This window comes from Mya arenaria, chromosome 2, assembly GCF_026914265.1.
Source record: "Mya arenaria isolate MELC-2E11 chromosome 2, ASM2691426v1".
Classification (NCBI taxonomy): Eukaryota; Metazoa; Mollusca; class Bivalvia; order Myida; family Myidae; genus Mya; species Mya arenaria.
Genome location: NC_069123.1, coordinates 42,154,924 through 42,177,845, shown reverse-complemented (window position 1 = coordinate 42,177,845; position 22,922 = coordinate 42,154,924). Strand labels below are relative to the sequence as shown.

Below are 22,922 nucleotides of genomic sequence, written 5' to 3'. Positions count from 1 at the left end.
GTTGAAGGCGTCTATTTTCTAAATTGTTCTCGACTTGGCACCCAACTAAAACTAGACTTTTTATTACAATTGTTTGTTTTTACCTGCAATGTCGATATCATAGAGTTAAATAATGATAAAATTAGTGTTTTCAAATGCATTACCGGGAGAACTAGTTTTTAGTCCTTTAAATGTTGTTGTTGTTGTTTTTTAATTCGTAAAGTAATTAAACCACACATGATGTATGGAAAATATATAATAATCGGAAATAGTAAGCATTATTCTGGAATATAGAATGCATTAACATATCATATGTATGTTAAATAGTGTATATTAAACACTTTCTGACATATAGTTGTAGGGTAATCTTAAAGGAAGGTAAGTTTTGGTATATGTAGACATTTTTCAACAATCGTGCAGATTGAAAATAGACTCCCACCACTTGATAATCTTTAGCTACAAGAGACTTTTCTACCAAAACATTTGAGGACATCTACCGTCAGGAACCCTTCCTTTCTTACATGATAATAGAATACAGTACAAAGCATAAACGCCTTATCAGAGACAACTTGATTTGAAAAGACCCCTAGCTAGGTTTTGTTATAGACTTAAGTAAATGAGATCCATCCTTTTCACGTTTTTATATTGGAGAAAACGTTGGTTGAGGGTCTTTTGTCGTAGCCACATACACCTACGTAATCATAATTTCAGTAATAAAACATTACTGCGGAACGACTCTTGTGCTTTACAAACGCAAGCCAGTATTTCTAGATGTATAGGGGCGACAGTACAATTCTATGACAAAGATCAACTCGATTGTTGCCGACTATTCGGTGTCTTCAAAGTGTTTTCACATTTTGTAAGGTTGCTATACTCGGATAGTGTTTGTTCTTTTTAGAAAATGGTTTGAATTTATATTTTTACTAATTTTCCTAATTCGTTTCTGAATGAACATTACAAATCATAAGTAGCTTTCAGTGTAAAATATATTCCAAAGCTTAAATATTATCTAGCAAAGAGCATAGCAAATTGGCATTATTCCATCCAAAATTAGCTCAACAGACAGATAGTTTACGCAATGTAAATTGTGGCCACCGATTAACAGGCACAAAGCTTCCTCTTGAAAGATTGTCTGACAGCACTAATCAGTTGCTGACTTCTGGGGTCGTTCGGGGATATGGAAGAATTAATCATACTTTCGCCATTGACGGACCTCGGAGACGTCGGTATCTATTATCATTCGTGTCCATCTACGGGACAGTATGAATCACTCTAATCAAATACCAACATCAAGACGAATTTCGCTGATGAAACTTTTTCTTACAAGGATTAGCATATTGCACCAAGGCTAAAATTCATTTGGATGACTTTAAGTCTGTCCGTCTTAAAACAGTCGTTTGTATTACTTGGAACATGTTCACCATTAGGCTTATTTTTCAGTCAAAATCAGTACAAATTGATCCTGCTATGAGCTTTTTCTTTCACTTTTAGTTTAAAACCGCGACCTGAGGATAATATTAAATGGTCTTGCGTGACAGGTCCGCTATATAATATATCATCATTTTGCACCAAGCACGGTTCAGCATCGGTGACCCAAGGTTTACTTGATCTTTTCCTTTCCACTATCTTGGTTAAGGGCTGGATTTACCTGTTATTCTAACATTCAGAAATGCTGTAGGTAATAAATTGATTTTACTTGGGGCCCGGATCCATATTCACTAAGGTCTAGGTCAGAGATTGACACTCAACACACAAATTTAATTCTTGATTTTCTTGTAAAATAAAAATCAGTAAAACATTGAGGATGAAAATGGCTGTATTTGTTTTATATGACTATTGCAAATATACTTTAAAGATTCACTCTTATCTCCCAAATAGATTTATGACAATGTACAATATTGTTTTAATATTTCAAAAAGGATAAATAAATGTCAAAACAATGGTTCTTATGAAGGATACATTAAGTTTAATTTGAAAAATTTGAGCATAAAATAAGGTATTTCTACCTTATGAGACAACAGTAAATCTTTTAGCATTCTCCAATCATTTAATACTTTTGCGTTTTCTGCTATTAAATACACAGTTACAATTTCGTTATCAGTAATGAATATTTTCCATAAATGCACTAATAAGCAAATAGTTAAAGTTTTTCCAGTCAAACTTGATGTTTGTTACAGATGAGTATGTATTGATTTTGAATAAGAGTGTCACTTTAATCACATTTTGTCAAATGATGATATAAATGAATGCACTGAAGACGTGAGTGATCATGTGCCCAAGAAATACCGCAATAATAAGCCAGGGTCAGGGAGCGGCGGTAGTGTTGCTTTTATCAATGAACAATCAAACCGACCCTTCTGTTTTCCCATTTCATATAGAGAAAGTTTCTCTCTTTCAAAATATAAAATAAATTTTCAAAATTTGAGTTGGCATACATCTCTCTTTTCTGAATTTATACTTTCATTGTGCATATCATGGTAGAGTAAAAGTTTGTGAAACAAGTATTTCTATACCACTCGGCCTACTGTACACCCATCAGCCTCCAAATTCACTCGGTGTGCTCGAATGACCATTGAATTATGTTATACTAGCGATTTTGTTACTCGATCTATTTCAAGTGCGGTATCTTCGGTATGCTGGTATTAAATTATTAATGCTACAGTGATGAAGAATAAGTGAAATAAATGACAATGTCATGGTGACGGAGTTCCCCTGACTATCAGTTCAAGTCTGTCTCAATTAATTTGACATTTATAATTTTATTAAATTTGAAAAATTAGACATTTTCATGTTATTGCTTTTTATGGTTCCTTTTTTGTTGTTGTTCTTTCTGTACTGTCACAGTTCAAACGTGATCTTTTTTATTTTAACTCGGGTTATGAAAACAGTCCATGTCAAAAATAAAAATAACAAAATCAAATAGATGAAAAAGTTACACGCTGTTACAATTTTTAATCAAAAACTTTAAGACTGTTTTCGAGAGCTAGTTTAAGAATTGATTTATGAAAATACATTGAGACAAAAATATATATACCGGCAGGTCACATATATCGTTTAAAGCTATAAAATACTGCTGTAGCTGTACCTTGACACGGTGTATTTATAAAAGACTGCTCTACTCATACGTTGACGCTGTGTGTTTATATAAAAGACTGCTCTAGTCATACGTTGACGCTGTGTGTTTATATAAAAGACTGCTCTAGTCATACGTTGACGCTGTGTATATATAAAAGACTGCTTTAGTCATACGTTGACGCTGTGTATCTTTAAAAGACTGCTGTAGTTATACGTTGACGTTGTATGTTTATAAAAAAACTGCTGTAGTCATACGTTGGCGCTGTATGTTTATAAAAAGACTGCTGTAGTCATACGTTGGCGCTGTATGTTTATAAAAAGACTGCTGTAGTCATACGTTGGCGCTGTATGTTTATAAAAAGACTGCTGTAGTCATACGTTGACGCTGTATGTTTATAAAAAAGACTGCTGTAGTCATACGTTGACGCTGTATGTTTATAAAAAGACTGCTGTAGTCATACGTTGACGCTGTATGTTTATAAAAAGACTGCTGTAGTCATACGTTGACGCTGTATGTTTATAAAAAGACTGCTGTAGTCATACGTTGACGCTGTGTGTTTATAAAAAAGACTGCTGTAGTCATACGTTGGCGCTGTGTATCTTTAAAAGACTGCTGTAGTCATACGTTGACGCTGTATGTTTATAAAAAGACTATTGTACCTATACTTTGACGCTGTATGTTTATAAAAGACTATTGTACCTATACTTTGACGCTGTATGTTTATAAAAGACTATTGTAGCTATACTTTGACGTTGTATGTTTATAAAAGACTATTGTAGCTATACTTTGACGTTGTATGTTTATAAAAGACTGTTGTAGCTACACTTTGACGCTGTATGTTTATAAAAGACTGTTGTAGCTATACTTTGACGCTGTATGTTTATAAAAGACTATTGTAGCTATACTTTGACGCTGTATGTTTATAAAAGACTATTGTACCTATACTTTGACGTTGTATGTTTATAAAAGACTATTGTACCTATACTTTGACGTTGTATGTTTATAAAAGACAATTGTAGCTATACTTTGACGTTGTATGTTTATAAAAGACTATTGTAGCTATACTTTGACGCTGTATGTTTATAAAAGACTATTGTAGCTATACTTTGACGCTGTATGTTTATAAAAGACTATTGTAGCTATACTTTGACGCTGTATGTTTATAAAAGACTATTGTAGCTATACTTTGACGCTGTATGTTTATACAAGACTGTTGTAGCTATACTTTGACGCTGTATGTTTATAAAAGACTATTATAGCTATACTTTGACGCTGTATGTTTATAAAAGACTATTGTAGCTATACTTTGACGCTGTATGTTTATCAAAGACTATTGTAGCTATACTTTGACGCTGTATGTTTATAAAAGACTATTGTACCTATACTTTGATGCTGTATGTTTATTAAAGACTATTGTACCTATACTTTGACGCTGTATGTTTATAAAAGACTATTGTACCTATACTTTGACGCTGTATGTTTATAAAAGACTATTGTAGCTATACTTTGACGCTATATGTTTATAAAAGACTATTGTAGCTATACTTTGACGCTATATGTTTATAAAAGACTATTGTTCTTATACGTTGATGCTGTATATTTATAAAAGAACTATTGTAGCTATACTTTGACCCTGTATATTTATAAAAGACAATTGTTGCTATACTTTGACGCTGTATGTTTATAAAAGACAATTGTAGCTATACTTTGACCCTGTATATTTATAAAAGACAATTGTAGCTATACTTTGACGCTGTATATTTATAAAAGACTGTTGTAGCTATACGTTGACGCTGTATATTTATGAAAGACTGTTTTAGCTATACGTTGATGCTGTATATTTATTAAAGACAATTGTAGCTATACGTTGATGCTGTATATTTATAAAAAGACTGTTGTAGCCATCAATGGCGATGTATATGTATAAAAGACTGTTGTAGCCATACTTTGACGCTGTTTATTTAATAAATTTAAATTTAATAATAGACTATTGTTGCTATATTTTGGTGTTGTTTATTTATAAACAGACTGCTGTAGCTATACTTTGGCGCTCTATATTTATAAAAGGACTATTGTAGCTCTTCTTCGGCGCTGTTTACTTATTAAAGACTCCTGTAGTCATACTTTGACGCTGTATATTCATAAATGACTCCTGTAGTCATACTTTGACGCTGTATATTCATGAATGACTGCTGTAGTCATGCTTTGACGCTGTATATTCATGAATGACTGCTGTAGTCATACTTTGACGCTGTATATTCATAAATGACTCCTGTAGTCATACTTTGACGCTGTATATTCATGAATGACTGCTGTAGTCATACTTTGGCTGCTGTAGTCATACTTTGACGCTGTATATTCATGAAATACTGCTGTAGTCATACTTTGACGCTGTATATTCATAAATGACTCCTGTAGTCATACTTTGACGCTGTATATTCATGAATGACTCCTGTAGTCATACTTTGACGCTGTATATTCATAAATGACTCCTGTAGTCATACTTTGACGCTGTATATTCATAAATGACTGCTGTAGTCATACTTTGATGCTGTATGTTCATGAATGACTGCTGTAGTTATACTTTGGCTGCTGTAGTCATACTTTGACGCTGTATATTCATAAATGACTCCTGTAGTCATACTTTGACGCTGTATATTCATAAATGACTCCTGTAGTCATACTTTGATGCTGTATGTTCATGAATGACTGCTGTAGTTATACTTTGGCTGCTGTATATTCATGAATGACTGCTGTAGTCATACTTTGACTCTGTATATTCATGAATGACTCCTGTAGTTATACTTTGACGCTGTATATTCATGAATGACTCCTGTAGTCATACTTTGACGCTGTATATTCATGAATGACTCCTGTAGTCATACTTTGACGCTGTATATTCATGAATGACTCCTGTAGTCATACTTTGACTCTGTATATTCATGAATGACTGCTGTAGTCATACTTTGACGCTGTATATTCATGAATGACTGCTGTAGTCATACTTTGACGCTGTATATTCATAAATGACTGCTGTAGTCATACTTTGACGCTGTATATTCATAAATGACTCCTGTAGTCATACTTTGACGCTGTATATTCATGAATGACTCCTGTAGTCATACTTTGACGCTGTATACTCATAAATGACTCCTGTAGTCATACTTTGACGCTGTATATTCATAAATGACTCCTGTAGTCATACTTTGATGCTGTATGTTCATGAATGACTGCTGTAGTTATACTTTGGCTGCTGTAGTCATACTTTGACGCTGTATATTCATAAATGACTCCTGTAGTCATACTTTGACGCTGTATATTCATAAATGACTCCTGTAGTCATACTTTGACGCTGTATATTCATAAATGACTCCTGTAGTCATACTTTGACGCTGTATATTCATTAATGACTGCTGTAGTTATACTTTGGCTGCTGTAGTCATACTTTGACGCTGTATATTCATAAATGACTCCTGTAGTCATACTTTGACGCTGTATATTCATAAATGACTCCTGTAGACATACTTTGGCTGCTGTAGTCATACTTTGACGATGTATATTCATGAATGACTGCTGTTGTCATACTTTGATGCTGTATATCAATAAATGACTCCTGTAGTCATACTTTGACTCTGTATATTCATAAATGACTGCTGTAGTTATAATTTGGCTGCTGTAGTCATACTTTGACTCTGTTTATTCATAAATGAATGCTGTAGTCATAATTTGACGCTGTATATTCACAAATGACTGCTGTAGTCATACGTTGACTGCTGTAGTCATACTTTGACTCTGTTTATTCATAAATGACTGCTGTAGTCATACTTTGACGCTGTATATTCACAAATGACGTTGATGCTGTATATTTAATAAAGACAATTGTAGCTATACGTTGATGCTGTATATTTATAAAAGACTGTTGTAGCCATCAATGGCGATGTATATGTATAAAAGACTGTTGTAGCCATACTTTGACGCTGTTTATTTAATAAATTTAAATTTAATAATAGACTATTGTTGCTATATTTTGGTGTTGTTTATTTATAAACAGACTGCTGTAGCTATACTTTGGCGCTCTATGTTTATAAAAGGACTATTGTAGCTCTTCTTCGGCGCTGTTTACTTATTAAAGACTCCTGTAGTCATACTTTGACGCTGTATATTCATGAATGACTGCTGTAGTCATACTTTGACGCTGTATATTCATAAATGACTCCTGTAGTCATACTTTGACGCTGTATATTCATGAATGACTCCTGTAGTCATACTTTGACGCTGTATATTCATAAATGACTCCTGTAGTCATACTTTGACGCTGTATATTCATAAATGACTGCTGTAGTCATACTTTGATGCTGTATGTTCATGAATGACTGCTGTAGTTATACTTTGGCTGCTGTAGTCATACTTTGACGCTGTATATTCATAAATGACTCCTGTAGTCATACTTTGAGGCTGTATATTCATGAATGACTCCTGTAGTCATACTTTGACTCTGTATATTCATGAATGACTGCTGTAGTCATACTTTGACTCTGTATATTCATGAATGACTCCTGTAGTCATACTTTGACGCTGTATATTCATAAATGACTACTGTAGTCATACTTTGACGCTGTATATTCATAAATGACTCCTGTAGTCATACTTTGACGCTGTATATTCATGAATGACTCCTGTAGTCATACTTTGACGCTGTATATTCATAAATGATTGCTGTAGTCATACTTTGACGCTGTATATTCATGAATGACTGCTGTAGTCATACTTTGACGCTGTATATTCATAAATGACTCCTGTAGTCATACTTTGACGCTGTATATTCATAAATGACTCCTGTAGTCATACTTTGACGCTGTATATTCATGAATGACTGCTGTAGTCATACTTTGACGCTGTATATTCATAAATGACTCATGTAGTCATACTTTGACGCTGTATATTCATGAATGACTGCTGTAGTTATACTTTGGCTGCTGTAGTCATACTTTGACGCTGTATATTCATGAATGACTGCTGTAGTCATACTTTGGCTGCTGTAGTCATACTTTGACGCTGTATATTCATGAATGACTGCTGTAGTCATACTTTGACGCTGTATATTCATAAATGACTCCTGTAGTCATACTTTGACGCTGTATATTCATGAATGACTCCTGTAGTCATACTTTGACGCTGTATATTCATAAATGACTCCTGTAGTCATACTTTGACGCTGTATATTCATAAATGACTGCTGTAGTCATACTTTGATGCTGTATGTTCATGAATGACTGCTGTAGTTATACTTTGGCTGCTGTAGTCATACTTTGACGCTGTATATTCATAAATGACTCCTGTAGTCATACTTTGAGGCTGTATATTCATAAATGACTCCTGTAGTCATACTTTGACGCTGTATATTCATGAATGACTCCTGTAGTCATACTTTGACTCTGTATATTCATGAATGACTCCTGTAGTCATACTTTGACTCTGTATATTCATGAATGACTGCTGTAGTCATACTTTGACTCTGTATATTCATGAATGACTCCTGTAGTCATACTTTGACGCTGTATATTCATAAATGACTACTGTAGTCATACTTTGACGCTGTATATTCATAAATGACTCCTGTAGTCATACTTTGACGCTGTATATTCATGAATGACTCCTGTAGTCATACTTTGACGCTGTATATTCATAAATGACTGCTGTAGTCATACTTTGACGCTGTATATTCATGAATGACTGCTGTAGTCATACTTTGACGCTGTATATTCATAAATGACTCCTGTAGTCATACTTTGACGCTGTATATTCATAAATGACTCCTGTAGTCATACTTTGACGCTGTATATTCATGAATGACTGCTGTAGTCATACTTTGACGCTGTATATTCATAAATGACTCATGTAGTCATACTTTGACGCTGTATATTCATGAATGACTGCTGTAGTTATACTTTGGCTGCTGTAGTCATACTTTGACGCTGTATATTCATAAATGACTCCTGTAGTCATACTTTGACGCTGTATATTCATAAATGACTCCTGTAGTCATACTTTGGCTGCTGTAGTCATACTTTGACGCTGTATATTCATGAATGACTGCTGTAGTCATACTTTGACGCTGTTTATTCATAAATGACTCCTGTAGCCATACTTTGACTCTGTATATTCACAAATGACTGCTGTAGTCATACGTTGACTGCTGTAGTCATACTTTGACTCTGTTTATTCATAAATGACTGCTGTAGTCATACTTTGACGCTGTATATTCACAAATGACTGCTGTAGTCATACTTTGGCTGCTGTAGTCATACTCTGACGCTGTTTATTCATAAATGACTGCTGTAGTCATACTTTGACGCTGTATATTCACAAATGACTGCTGTAGACATACGTTGACGCTGTATATTTATAAAAGAACGTTGTAGCTATACTTTGACGCTGTATATTTATAAAAGGACTATTGTAGCCACACTTTGGCGCTGAACATTAACAAAAGACTATTGTAGCTATACTTTGACGCTGTATATTTATAAAAGGACTATTGTAGCCACACTTTGGCGCTGAACATTTACAAAAGACTATTGTAGCTATACTTTGGCGCTGTATATTGATAAAAAAAGAATATTGTAGCTATACTTTGGCCCTGTTGGGTGCTGTAGTTATACTTTTGCGCTGTTTATTTGTAAAAAGACTGCTGTAGTCTATTTGGCGCTGTATATTTATATAAGACAGGTGTAGCTATACCTTGGGGCTGTATATTTATAACAAAAGACTATTGTAGCAATACTTTGATGCTGTATATTCATAAAATACTGCTGTAAATATACTTTGATGCTGTATATTTATAAAAAGACCGATGTAGCAATACTTTGACGCTGTATATTGATAAAAAGACCGATGTTTCTATACTGTGATGTTGTATATTTATTAAAAATTGATGTAGTCATACTTTGATGCTAAAATTCATAAAGATGTGTTATATTCTACAGCTAAAGCTGTAGTTTGTGATTGTTGTTGTATTTTATTAATAGCAGCAGGTGTAAAATACAGCCACATCTACATATTTATGCTGTAGCTGAAGCTTAAATTAAAGCTACAGCTATGAAATACAGCTATAGCTTTACATTTACAGCTGTAACTATACATTTACAGCTGTAACTATACATTTACGGCTGTAACTATACATTTACAGCTATAGCTATGTGTTGTGTCTTTGTTTTGTTGATAGTTCACTTTACAGCCATTTGGTATGTCATATTAGGTATAGTATGCACCATAGCAAATGCGAAATAGACGAATATTACAGAAAAACAGCAACAACAACATATTAGACAATTAAGAAAAATAAACATTGAAGTTCTAGAAACATGGGGTTACATCTACATAATGTCATTAACACCATCGGAATAAAGTGATCTGAGGTATAATACGACTTCCTAGACATTGTACTCGACACATATTTTTGGGCCTGTAACAATCGATCATTTATCCCATTACGTAGCTAAATATCACGCTGAGCAGATTTGACGGTGCAAACAAATATTTATTTTCGTAGAGAGTATTTTGTCGGCCTACATGATTTGGTACATTCGTCTATTTTTCGTAGTGAACTATCCCCTCTGCACATGCGCGAAGTGTCTGGAGGCAGTCTGTTTTTATTTGCTCTAATGAAATTGTTTAAAAAGCCGCGAAAATTTACCATTACACGACACTTATTTACTTATTTAAGAAAGCTTTACCGCCTAGATGCTTTAACTTTCGCGCCAAAATACCACTTGTCTGCATAGAGGGTGGAGCTAGTGGGTCAATTAAGTGCGAACACCAAATACATTGTTCATTTTGGCGTTCTACAGAAAATGGTGCGAGCTTTCTCAGGCTGCAGCCTCGCTGTGTCACTCTGTATTCTGTACATCGCCAAAATGAACTCTTACATATAAGTAAATGATGGGCACATTTGCAATAGGCTTTATAACTATATCATCGAAATGCATACATGCAGTTAACAGTATTACGATATAAGGCGGGACTTGAAACGATATGATAATTCCATTTCAATGTCAATATCAAGAATATGGTATAACTACGTGCTGGTAGATTATAACAACATATTTTGCGTCCTACAGTCTGAAAATGTTCGGACATATATTCAAAATTATCTGTTAAAGCGTATCATTTATATGTTTGTGGCGAGTTCGACAACACGTGGCATATAGGAACCATGCAACTCCTATTTCTAAAAGAATCAAATCCCACTTTATGATCCAACCATATCAAGTTAAAAAAATCAGTAAGCATCTAAGTAACACTTTTCAACTTAGTGAAAAATTGCCTTGTTTCTTATTTGATTTTCAAGAAAATAAGTATTGTTTGTACACCAAAAATATAAAAATACGCAAGGAAATGGTCCAACCAATGTATGCATATGAATAAATCTGGTGAAAAGTAGTGGATATTTAAATTCATTGTTGTCAAAAACACAAAATTCTCACGAAGTTGAAAATATTCGCTAAGATGCTTATTGAATACGGCCAAGTATTGGATACGTTAATAGTGCTTTGTTGTATTTTCAGGTTCTTCTACCTCTTAGAGACGTCCGTTCCACGGTTAGATATTACAGTGAGCCCCTGCGCCTCCCCCATAGTTTGGCAGGTCACCCATAAACCTTCAAAGAAAACGGAAACTTTATTCGGTAAGGTGCTAACGTTCCATACAATTCCATTATAAGTTTTTTTACAGTATGATTTTTTAGAAATACATTGTTATGAGTGACATTATGTTATAAGTCCGCTTTGCGTGAGATCAACTGCACTGACTGCTTTAAATTTTCTTTGGGCCAAATCGAGGGCTCATTGCAACATGGACGTAACTCGATATGAAAATAGAAGGAGTTACGACCGTCTCGCGTCTAGCTACCGTCTATATCTCGAATTGATTTAATTACAGTTTAATGCTTTGAAAGATCATCTCTTTTTATCTTTTTTATTATTTCGTATTCCATTCCACTTTCGTCTTCAATCAAGGTAGTTGGCAAAGAAGCATTCAAGTGCAGTTGCTAGATAATTTACTTAAAAACTGTAGATTTTTGCTTTTTCGTACATTTTCTTTAAATGGGTCATTGAGAACACCTTTTCAAAATCAGTAATGTTTTGGACAAAATTAAAATGGTATTCATCACGTTCAGTTAGTTATCGAGGGAAGCCGTTGTTATATTATTTGGATTTTTTTTTAAATGCACATAAAACGTGACACAGAGAAATTGTTTTAGCCAGTTAGGATAAAAAAACTGAAATGCTTAATTACCGTTATACAACAATGTGATGACACATGAGGAAGGAGATACTTTGAACCATTAGAACTTAAGAATAATTATAAAGATGTGAAAAAACTCCTTACCATCAGACAAATAAATTTTGGTTCGCGATAAAACATGCTAACATTCTGCCAACGAAAAAAAACGTTTTTGCATTATTTCTTCTGCACAAGGTTGTCTAGATTTCTAAAGAGTTTGGCATTGTCTGAAGTCTATGAGTCATGCAATATGTTTTCCATGCTGAAATGAACCTCTAAGGATTTAGATATTGTTTTGGTCATTTGGGAATACGATAATTGTGTAGGATACGCCAATGTCTAGGTTCATGAGCTTCATTATATTCGGAAATTTCAGACAGAAGCATTAGCCGAGGCAATAAACAAATAATAAATGTATGTAAATACTTTGTATGGCAATGAGTCACTTAATATGACTGTCGCTGCGTCTAACTTAAATAAATACTTATGCATGAGTAAAACATGTTTGAAAGTCTACGGCGCTGGATATGATTGTTTTCATCCCATTGTTCTAGGACCATAATAACAAACAGTTTCAAGTCCGAGTCTATGCTTAGGCTTCAGAAAATCACTTTTGTTAATTACAAAAAGAACCTATTTATTCCATTCAGCAAAATTCACAAGTAGGAAAGTAAAAATGAAATGAAGAAGTTTTCCCACTTGAGTCTTAGCTCAGAAATGAGACATGTTATCAAATTATCAAATTGTGTAAGCCAATCATATGTGTTCTGAGTACATATAAAACAAGCAAACATTTATCATATAAAGGGTTGAATGGCTTTTAGAGCGATGTTTTAAGCACAGTTCGACTGCTAGACTGATTTATTTTCTAGACAAATGTAACAGGCTGATAACTCGTTCGCCGATGGCACCCGTTATCTTAATGATTTGTTAAATTTTCTCAACAAATTTCCCATATCACCATATGGGAAATTTGTTGAGAAAAAATTGACATTCAAATCTAGGGCATATCTCCGCTCTTAATTGTACATGTATGCTGGTCGTCTAAATATTTCTAAATTAAAATGAAAAAATAAATGGCAATTTAAAATCTGATAAATACTTCGAACTCGTTCATCTTATTGATTTTGATACATTGCGTTTTATTCATGGACTTCTTATCGCAATGTTTTGGCATAAGAATGAATGGCTGTAAAAACCTATGGAATTATAGATTTATGTAACAACTGATGTCCGAAATGCATTAACCTTCTATAATCAAAACAGTCTGACATGCTCATCAACTTAAGCTTTTGCAAGCACGTTCATTGTAATGGTCCTTCAGTACAAGTGACTAGAACTAATAGTCTTGCATACCAACTTTGAAACAAGTGTTCTGCCACTTGTGTTCGTGTTGCTTTCATTGCCAACGTTTCTTCCTTGTTTGTAAGAATGTTTATCTCATTATTTTCAGAGTTTGGCAATGAAGTTGAAAACACCGTGGTAGGTTTCAATCCAGTTGTTAACACCAAGGATATATTGTATACTCTTCGTGGTGAGATTACAGAGACACTGCGACTCGACGCTCCGAAACCAGGGATCTACACTATAGATATCACATCACTCAAAACGGATAGCTATGTAAATATATTTGTAACCCAGTTGCCGGAAATCGACCGGTTTCCAGAATTGCCGAGAGACCATAGGGTGAGAGAGATTACTAAATCAAAAAAGAGTTTCACTGTTGAATGGGATCCTAGTCCGGACGAAAGACACTTTGGTGAAAATATTGAATATTGTATTGTAGTGAATAGAAAACGCAATTTTAAAACACTTTGTTCTGTGTTGTCGCATTTAAATGGCGATCCAAAACCAACCCTTCCACCCGACAATGGGTTTGGATTCACACAAGACATGTACAAGAGAAGGCTACTTAAACAAAATGCTAGACCAATAAAATCAGAAAAGAAAGGTTCAATATTTTATAGGTGTATTGGTAGAAACACAAAAGCTACTTTGGAAAAGGTTAAAACACGGAAAGGTTATTATGTTGATGTGTTTGTGAAAAATAGTCTTTCAGACGGAAGATATAGGTCAAGAAGATACAACGGCACATTTATCAAAACAAAGCGAAAATCGGTGTATCCAAAACTCAAAAATGGTAGAACACGAACAGCTAAATTTTCTAAAAAGACTAAGAAAATTACTTATAGTTTTTATAACAAAGCGACAAAAGATGTGTATCTTGCAATAAGCTCGTGTTCAGGAAAGACTCGAATAGAGGTGTCAGGAGCGAATGGCACGGTGCTAAATGAAAGGGTATCGGGCACTAAAGTGTTAACCGTGAAAGACGTGCCCGCCGGATTGTACACAGTAGCATTATCTCGTAAGCCATCGAGACGAAAGAGCCATGTGCACATTTCTGCAACGGCCAGAAAGAACAGTCTTTTGATACCAATATTACCTGATGATAGAACTGTCAAGACTTTTGACAACCTGTCTACATGTTCCAGCATTACAGTGGCTCTCAAAGGAACGAGCACCAAGCAAAATTATTGCCTATACAAAACTGAATTGTCTAAGAATTCGACAGCGGTATCAAAACAGCTTTCGGAGTGTGGCGCTTATAGTCGCGTCAAGAATGGGGCGCAAAGGATTATGTGCAAGAAATTTAAATACAGTCAAGACAATGCTGTTTTGGCTGTGACAGTGACAAACTTAAACCCTGACACTGTGTACATATTTGATGTGTTTGTAAATAGGGGCAAATATTTTACATTTTCATACAACAGTGTACGAACAAAAACAAGTCCAACGTGTTATCTTCCGACATGACCTGTCAGATTTAAAACAAAAATCATAGATGATGCATCGTGCTTTTTGCCATAAAAACAAAATGTGCAAGTTCTTACAGTATTCATTGAAATAGATCAACAAAAACTCACGGCAAGCATGTGACATTGTTATCTATACCAGAGTGATGATACTTATACTTCTGAAAGTATAAAATGACAATGTTTAACCAAACCAAGTCACCAAGTCCGTAGACAGCATCTGATGCTTAACAACCTTTATTGAAAGGGAGCGAATTTAACTCAGACATAATCAGTCGACATTTATCGAGTTGTCTCCCAAGAGGAAAATGGTCCTGCAGACAACCTGTTTGATTGGCTAATTCTTTGGCTAAATGACAGTATTTTATGTACATGTATATTTAGTTTGTGATATTGTGACGCAGTTTAATTGCTCTTGTGGCAATAACCCAGGACACAAAAAAGAAATGCCATCACTTAGGCATTTCATTATATGAAATATTAGCTTCATACTGAAAAATGTTCTCTCTTTTAATCAAGCAATGTTGTCATTAAACTTCATTATTAAATAACTATTAATTATTAGCCCTTAAACACAGCATTTGCCTCTTCCAATGATACAAAGGCCTCGGCCTCGTGCCAATACGACTGCCCTCGGACAAATAACACGGCCATTAGCAAATCACTTATTTATTAACATATACAGTTATGGACTTGTTGACCGAGAGTTAGCATCATATTGAATAACTAACACATAAGTGTTTTGACATGTGTCCATTGTTATTATTTTCTAAAAAGAACAATTAAGACTTTTTGAAGTAAACAACATGAAATGATTACAATGATAAAGACACATTCTGTTCCAGTCGTTACGTTTGAACAGCTTTACAGAAGTTTTACACTGAGATTCAGTAAAATAATGATTTTTGATACATATAAAAATGGAAGTGATATTATGTGACAATACATTTAATAGAAATATAAAACATGTTACATAAATATTCAATGACAAAATACAGTGTTGGTTAAACTATTTTGTTTCAATTTGTAAATTTAAATTTGTGTATACATTATATTGTGAAATAAATTATTTCTATTTGTTACATTTCGTGTTTCCTTTTCATGAATAAATGACTTATTAACAATCAGATTGTTTGCATTCCAATTGTGGGGTTATTTCAGATGTAATATATTTCACAATTACTGTGAAGACAGTTGTAAGAAGTTCCGCTGAGTCACGCTCGTTCACGATAGTGCGCATGCGTGTAGTATAGTGTTGTAGGGGAAACCGGAGTGGTTGGGGAAAAAACATTTGTCCGGCTTGGTGACCACAAGTTACAGTACACCACAATGTGTCTTTCAAATAATCTGGCCGTGTGTGTTCAACTTACATAGTGACACTGAGACTGAAAGTTCCAAAATAATGCTTGGACGTTGCGACACAAAACACGCAGAGTTATCTTTCCCACGTAAAGGACGTTCAATAAGGGACATTAGCGTGTTATCTTTATGACATACATGTAATTTAAAGACTGGGGGAGTTCTTGGTAAATTATTGGGCATTGGATATAACTATTCAATAAGAGATTTAATCCGAGTGGTTAGTTATCTGACTGAATTAAAAATGTCCCAGAAACTATATTGAGCAAAAGAAATAACTGGCTTGTAACGGTATTTATTGGTGGCCACCATAGACTTTCCAACGTTTTTTCAATGCATAAACCTTATTATTTTGCAGACGACAGCTTTTAAGTTCTAAATGCATTCAGTGACAATTCCGTCTAGATCATACATGTTGAACTTGTCTCCTTTAATATTGATGAATTCTTAAACCAGAAGAAAAGCTAAAGTTTCAGAAAATAATGTTATATTTCTTTCGCATCCTAGTCGCACACGGATTTTAAAGGGGGCTAACTGTGATTTTTATTAAATCATCGATCGTCCATTTATTGACCTTTAAAGTTAGCTTGAGAGAAGAGGATCTTAGGCGTTCAGCCCCTGATTGACATATTTATGTAAGTAATATTTCAATGAGACCGAATATTCAAGGGGTTTTATAGAAGCTGCACTAAGCCATAGTTCCGCCCGCTTTTACCATCCCCCCCCCACCACCTCACCCCACCAAGGTTTGGTACAAGAAATATTGCTTCTAACTAATTTGACTCAGACAAAATTAAGACTACTCTGCATTAGGCTCTGACTTGGCAGAAATGTATTCTTATTCATTCAGTTTTAGAAAATATTTTACTTCGTCCTTACAGGCATACATGTTGCTTTAATGTATCATACATACATGGTAGTGGCAGTGTGTTCGAATGTGAATAGCTTCATTATAAATGGTTAAAGTGGTAAAAGTCGAAAAAGCATTTACTTGAAACACATATCAGTTACAATCTAAACCCTTAAGATAACGTAGTTATTATATGTCAGAAATCTTGGTAAAACTATCATGAACATATAATGTACTTTCATACACAAACTTGTAAACACATGCTGAAGTTTACGTTGCCTTAATCGTGTGTCAACATCTAACCAACCAATGTCTTAAACACCATGTGAGTACATTTATAACCGTGCATGTACAAATCTAACATTTAGAGTTGATATGCTGTATCTTTATGTAAGTTATTGTTGTGTTTATCTGAGACCAAAGACACTAAGGATTTAACTTATTATTTTTTATCTTCTAGATAATAAGACTTGGTCTCTCTGTGGACTAAATTTCTGTAAAAAAACAGCGTTGTCTGGTATCTATGGCATTCGATTCTCATTAGTTTGTTAAGCAATGTTTATTTCACCGTTTATAACCAGTTTCAGGATACCATCGTTGTTTACGTACCTATTTCGTGCAAAAACACAATAACTACAGATGAGACAAAATCTTATATTTTCTTGGACGTCGCTTGATTAATCCACCGGAAACTGATCCGATTGTCAATCAATTTGCGAGCATCAAATTTGAACGTAGTTTCTAATTTCAGCTGATTCACTGCGTGTTTGCTTAAGATCAAACCACAGGTAGTTATTATAAAAGTAATTTAAATACGAAGTTCATTAAGCAACAGATAGTCTCGATTTCTCTATCTATAACATGGGCATTCAAAACACGAACACTTGAGAATGTGCCAATCAAATCTATAAAAAAATTACATTTCACAAACAGGTTCCTACAAGTGTGGTTCCTCTTAAACATATTGTGATATTGATTTGGTAAATGTACAAGTTCTTACTAGTGCATCGTCAAATGGGTGCATAAAAATATTTCAAATAAGATACTTTAAGATAGATCCAACAGAACGGAGAATCACTAGTGAGATAAAACTGGGCTCGTCCCTGTAAAGGTTTAATGTGAACACAGAGTCTGACTCTTACACAACAAAAACGTTATATACAGTCGACCCCGTTTGCTCGAGCTCCAAGGACCTGCGAACAAACCTCCAGCCTCGGGATGTTCAAGCCAAGCGGGAATGCTTATCTTCAGAATAAAGAACTCGGGCCTTTACATCCAGTTCGAGCTAACGAGAATATCGAGCCAACGTGTTTCAACTTTAACACATCAGATGTTAAACGTCATCAAGTGCAATCAAGGTTTCGTCTCATAACCTTTTTTAATCATGAAACAAATTGCACCTTTGAAATGTCCAGTTTATGCTGACATTGCCTTTCAGTTAAGGACTGTGGAATTATGTTGAAACAAAACCATTTACAGCAAGTAGGATGAGGAATAAGGCCCCATCTGAATTTGATCTAGCAATATACAATGAAGTTAACGTCATGTATGCGTAGCTTTTTTGGATACTTTTCTTTTAAAACTGGCCGGCATGATAACAAAGTTGTGACTTTACAGCTAAGAAAACTGACAAATGTTGATAAGATCTTAGTAAATTTTGAATGTGACATAACCAAAAATGTCAGTACAAAATTTATGACTAATCCAATCACTACATATTTGATTTAATGTGGATCCCCAAGCCCTGAATAATTCAGTATTACAAAAATAGGAAGAAGTAGTTACACGGATGTCAACAGATGCAAATAAGGGGAAATTGAATAGGAAAAAAAGACAACAGTATATTTTGTACGTAAAAATAGGAGACAAGTACAACAGAGAAAAGTACTTAATATGTATTTTCGAAACCAATAAACATATTCACCATGTCTTACCCTGATAAACTATTTACAGCCGAACCTCGTTGGCTCGAACTCCCAGGGACCAGCGAAAATACCTCGAACCTCGGAAAGTTCGAGCCAAGCGGGAATGCTTACCTTCAGTATATAGAAATCGGTCCTTCACATCCAGTTCGAGGCACCGAGGAGTTCGAGCCAAGCGATTTCGAGTCAACGGGTTTCGACTGTAAATTACCTGCTGTTATGAGTCATCAAAGATGGTTTGTCAAAAATCTACCAAAAATACTGTTCTCATAAATCAAAACAATTCAAAAGAATTGACTATACTTGTCTATATCCCGGCAGATGTGTAAAATGTCTAGGTCCTTCAGAAAAAAAGGACAAAAAGTAACTTAGGTGAATGGTTTCATTAAGGATTATTTTCAATGTTCATAATTACGAGTATTTAAGTCTCAATGATACTTATATACATTTCAAGATGAAATTTCGTTTCGGCCCGTTTCGATAACCTTTTTGCAATAATACAGCATCTAGGTTAAACACCTATATATTCAGTATATACCATATATACAGTATATGAAATCAATCACTTCGAAAAGAATGTAATATATCCCCTTGCAAATTCCATGCCTATGGATTTTCGCATTGTATCTATTTACTATGACTATAGTTTTATGTACTAGATAATCTTTATCAATTGATACAAGCATTACTCAGGGAAAATGTCAGGAAATATAGGTACATGTGAACATAAAGTTGGAAGTTGATATTTGTTGTCCCTGTATTGTGCATTGTATTATTAATAATTAATACTGTTATGAAACAAAGAGTAACTTTATTGATTAACAGATCCATAGATGTTTTAGAATCAAAGAATATGATATTTTCTACAAGCAAAATAGAACTATTTATTGTCCATCTTTAGTTCACTTGTATAGAATATTTGATCTAAATTTTCGAATATTAAAATTTAGAATATTAAAACAGGTTTTGGCAGTAATTTTCACACATTCTTTAAAAGAATATAAACAATACTTTACTCTCGTCACTAAATGAAGAATTCAGTTCATTATCAGCTGAAAGCAGTTTTAGTTTCAAGGTTTGGTATACATGACAATGAAACATTACATGCCGTTCTGTTCAACAGAAACGCTACACATAGGACATTCTATCGACTCTTCTGGACGATTTTAATAACTGCCCGTCTCTAACGCTACATCTTAATTTTCATGTGTTGTTTTGCGCTTAACTGGGGTGCACATTGTTATAAAATGTTTTATTTAAAAGGCCAATTTGTTCTAAGTTTATTATTACCAGTTCCAGAAGAACCAAAATAACAATGCACAATGTTAATCCATTCATGTTTAAAGATATCCAGGAATTGCTCAACTATCAGGTTACTAGATGATTTCGATGGCATATTTGTACAAACAATGTACAAAACATTTAAATAATTTAAAGTCCTTCAGTTTCTTGACATCGATATATTGCCAATTTCTAACATTACCATTTCTCTTATAACAACCAAAAAATAAATAGTTGCAATAAACTTTTTTTCATTCATTTTCATAAAACTATACCATATACATCTTATGACACACTTCAGTAAATACATACATATTCCAGGTATAGAACTTCTCATAGACTGCGATTCTTCTTAACTACCGATGGCTTCCAGAATTCAATGCTAGTATTATGCAATCAGCAGCGTAGTTACTCCGACAAGAAAATTGAAATGCATGCTTATTACATGTCTCTTTAGTAAAACCAACTTTTAAAGCTGCACTCTCACAGATTGAACGTTTTGACAACTTTTTTATTTTTTGTCTTGGAACGAGCCAATTTTGGCGAAAATCCATAGAAACCAGTCATATAAGACTGCTGACAAAAATTAGATCGCAGGTTTTTATTCTTAAGTTAAAAAATACTGTTTTGTGCATTTTTCTAGTACGGTTTAAGCCATAAAACATTAATTTTCGAACGGAAATATGCAAATCTGCGATCTGATCAATTGTCAGCAATCTGTTATCATTGGTTTTCAGATATTTACGCAAAAATTTGCTCTTTCCAAGACAAAAAATAAAAACGTTGTAAAAATGGTATATCTGTGAGAGTGCAGCTTTAATAACCACAGACAGAGTGATTGGGTATGGATGGAGGCACAATGTCATATGTTGACCATTTGAGAAATCAAATCAGCACTTATCTAATGCCATTTAAATCCTTAAACAAGTCTAAATAACATGTATCTTAATGAATGATACAATAGTCTATAACAGTATATCCTGACAAAAATAGACGTAAACATAATTAATTCCATTTAACACGCACATAACTATTACTGTCACTAAGAAATGTTAACAACTTGTCACCATACATATTGTTAGGCGCTCGCTAGAGTCCAGGGGCGGCCTGTCCCTCGACTACTGTTGTTTGGTGTATGTGTTGATAGAGACGTCCTGGTCACTCAGGATCTCCCTTGGCAAATCGTGTATCACGAAGGTGCATCCGGAATTCTGCGCTCTTCTGTAGCGCTGGGAAACATGAACCCTGTCACCCAATTTAAAACCTTGTTAACATGTATTATGATTATATGTGCAGTTTTTGAAACCCGGTAAATGTAAACAGTTTAACATACACTTTCTAGTTTTTAATTATGTATTGCGTTCAACGTAAAATGGTATGATTCTCAATAAAAAATAGCATTATGCAAAAAAATAAAATATGGCATTGATAGCACTTCCTAATAATTCTATATCACGTTTCTATAGCCCTAAAGTGCTGACTGCTGCAAAAATTCAGTGTACGTAAGAACCAAAACCTGTTGTCAAATTAGCTGTTGAAAACGTTGTCAAATCATTCTATAGGAGAACTTTAATTAAATGTTAAATAAGCATGGCGCTTATTTTTCGATTCAGATAAACATAAAAATATTTTTGCTTGTGCTCAATTTTGCGGTCCTGACCAGACTGACTTGACCCAGAAAACCGCCCCTTATATACTAAAAGCTAAGTTCGACACGAAGGCGGTCGGTTAACGGTCGTTCAGGCAGAAATACTTTCCGGTAGCGTTTTCTAGATAAGTTAGGTTATGGCCGGAAACAAAGATGGCGGACTGTCAAAACTAGAACAAACTGGAGAATTGACGCGAATTGTGACTAATTATATGGAATAAAGTGAAACTTAATTTGAATTACGCCTTCAGAGGCAATTAATGATTTAAATTGAAACATCCTAAACAATACACAAGTGTATAAAACATGTTCTGCCTTAAATAATATAGAAATAATTGTTGTTTATGTATATGATTTCGAAAATATTTGAAAGAGGTTTCCTCATACGGCTTTGGTAATTTATAATTTAGTCTAGACCTGTCACATCTTACCGGTTCTCTGTTATTTTACACGAGTTATCGCCACCGTGTAACAAATGTCAGAATCCCTGCAGTAAGTAAGAGTATTGTTATTATTTATCAATATCGACAAAATCGCAACTGTGGCGACATTTTTTCAAATTTGGCCATAATTTAGCGACAACGTTTTTTTTTTATCAAAATGACATAAGCAGCTCCCATGCGGCCTGCATGATAATCGATTCAGTCAGTGCAATGAATCAAGCACATCGGCTGGTGTGAAACAATTACAAAGTGCTAAAAACGTGTGC

At 34.3% G+C, this 22,922-nt stretch overlaps 1 protein-coding gene across 2 annotated transcripts in view; it reads left to right on the top strand.

Annotated features, from left to right (window-relative positions):
- LOC128243402 (protein NDNF-like) overlaps positions 1-16,280 on the top strand; it is a 39,771-nt gene extending 23,491 nt beyond the window's left edge. For both annotated transcript variants that reach the window (XM_052961174.1, XM_052961183.1), the window contains exons 3-4: positions 11,623-11,741; positions 13,794-16,280. In XM_052961174.1, the coding sequence (XP_052817134.1) occupies positions 11,623-11,741; positions 13,794-15,154 (1,480 nt within the window). In that variant the 3' untranslated portion in view covers positions 15,155-16,280. The remainder of the gene's footprint in view (positions 1-11,622; positions 11,742-13,793) is intronic.
- Positions 16,281-22,922: the final 6,642 nt, after the last annotated feature.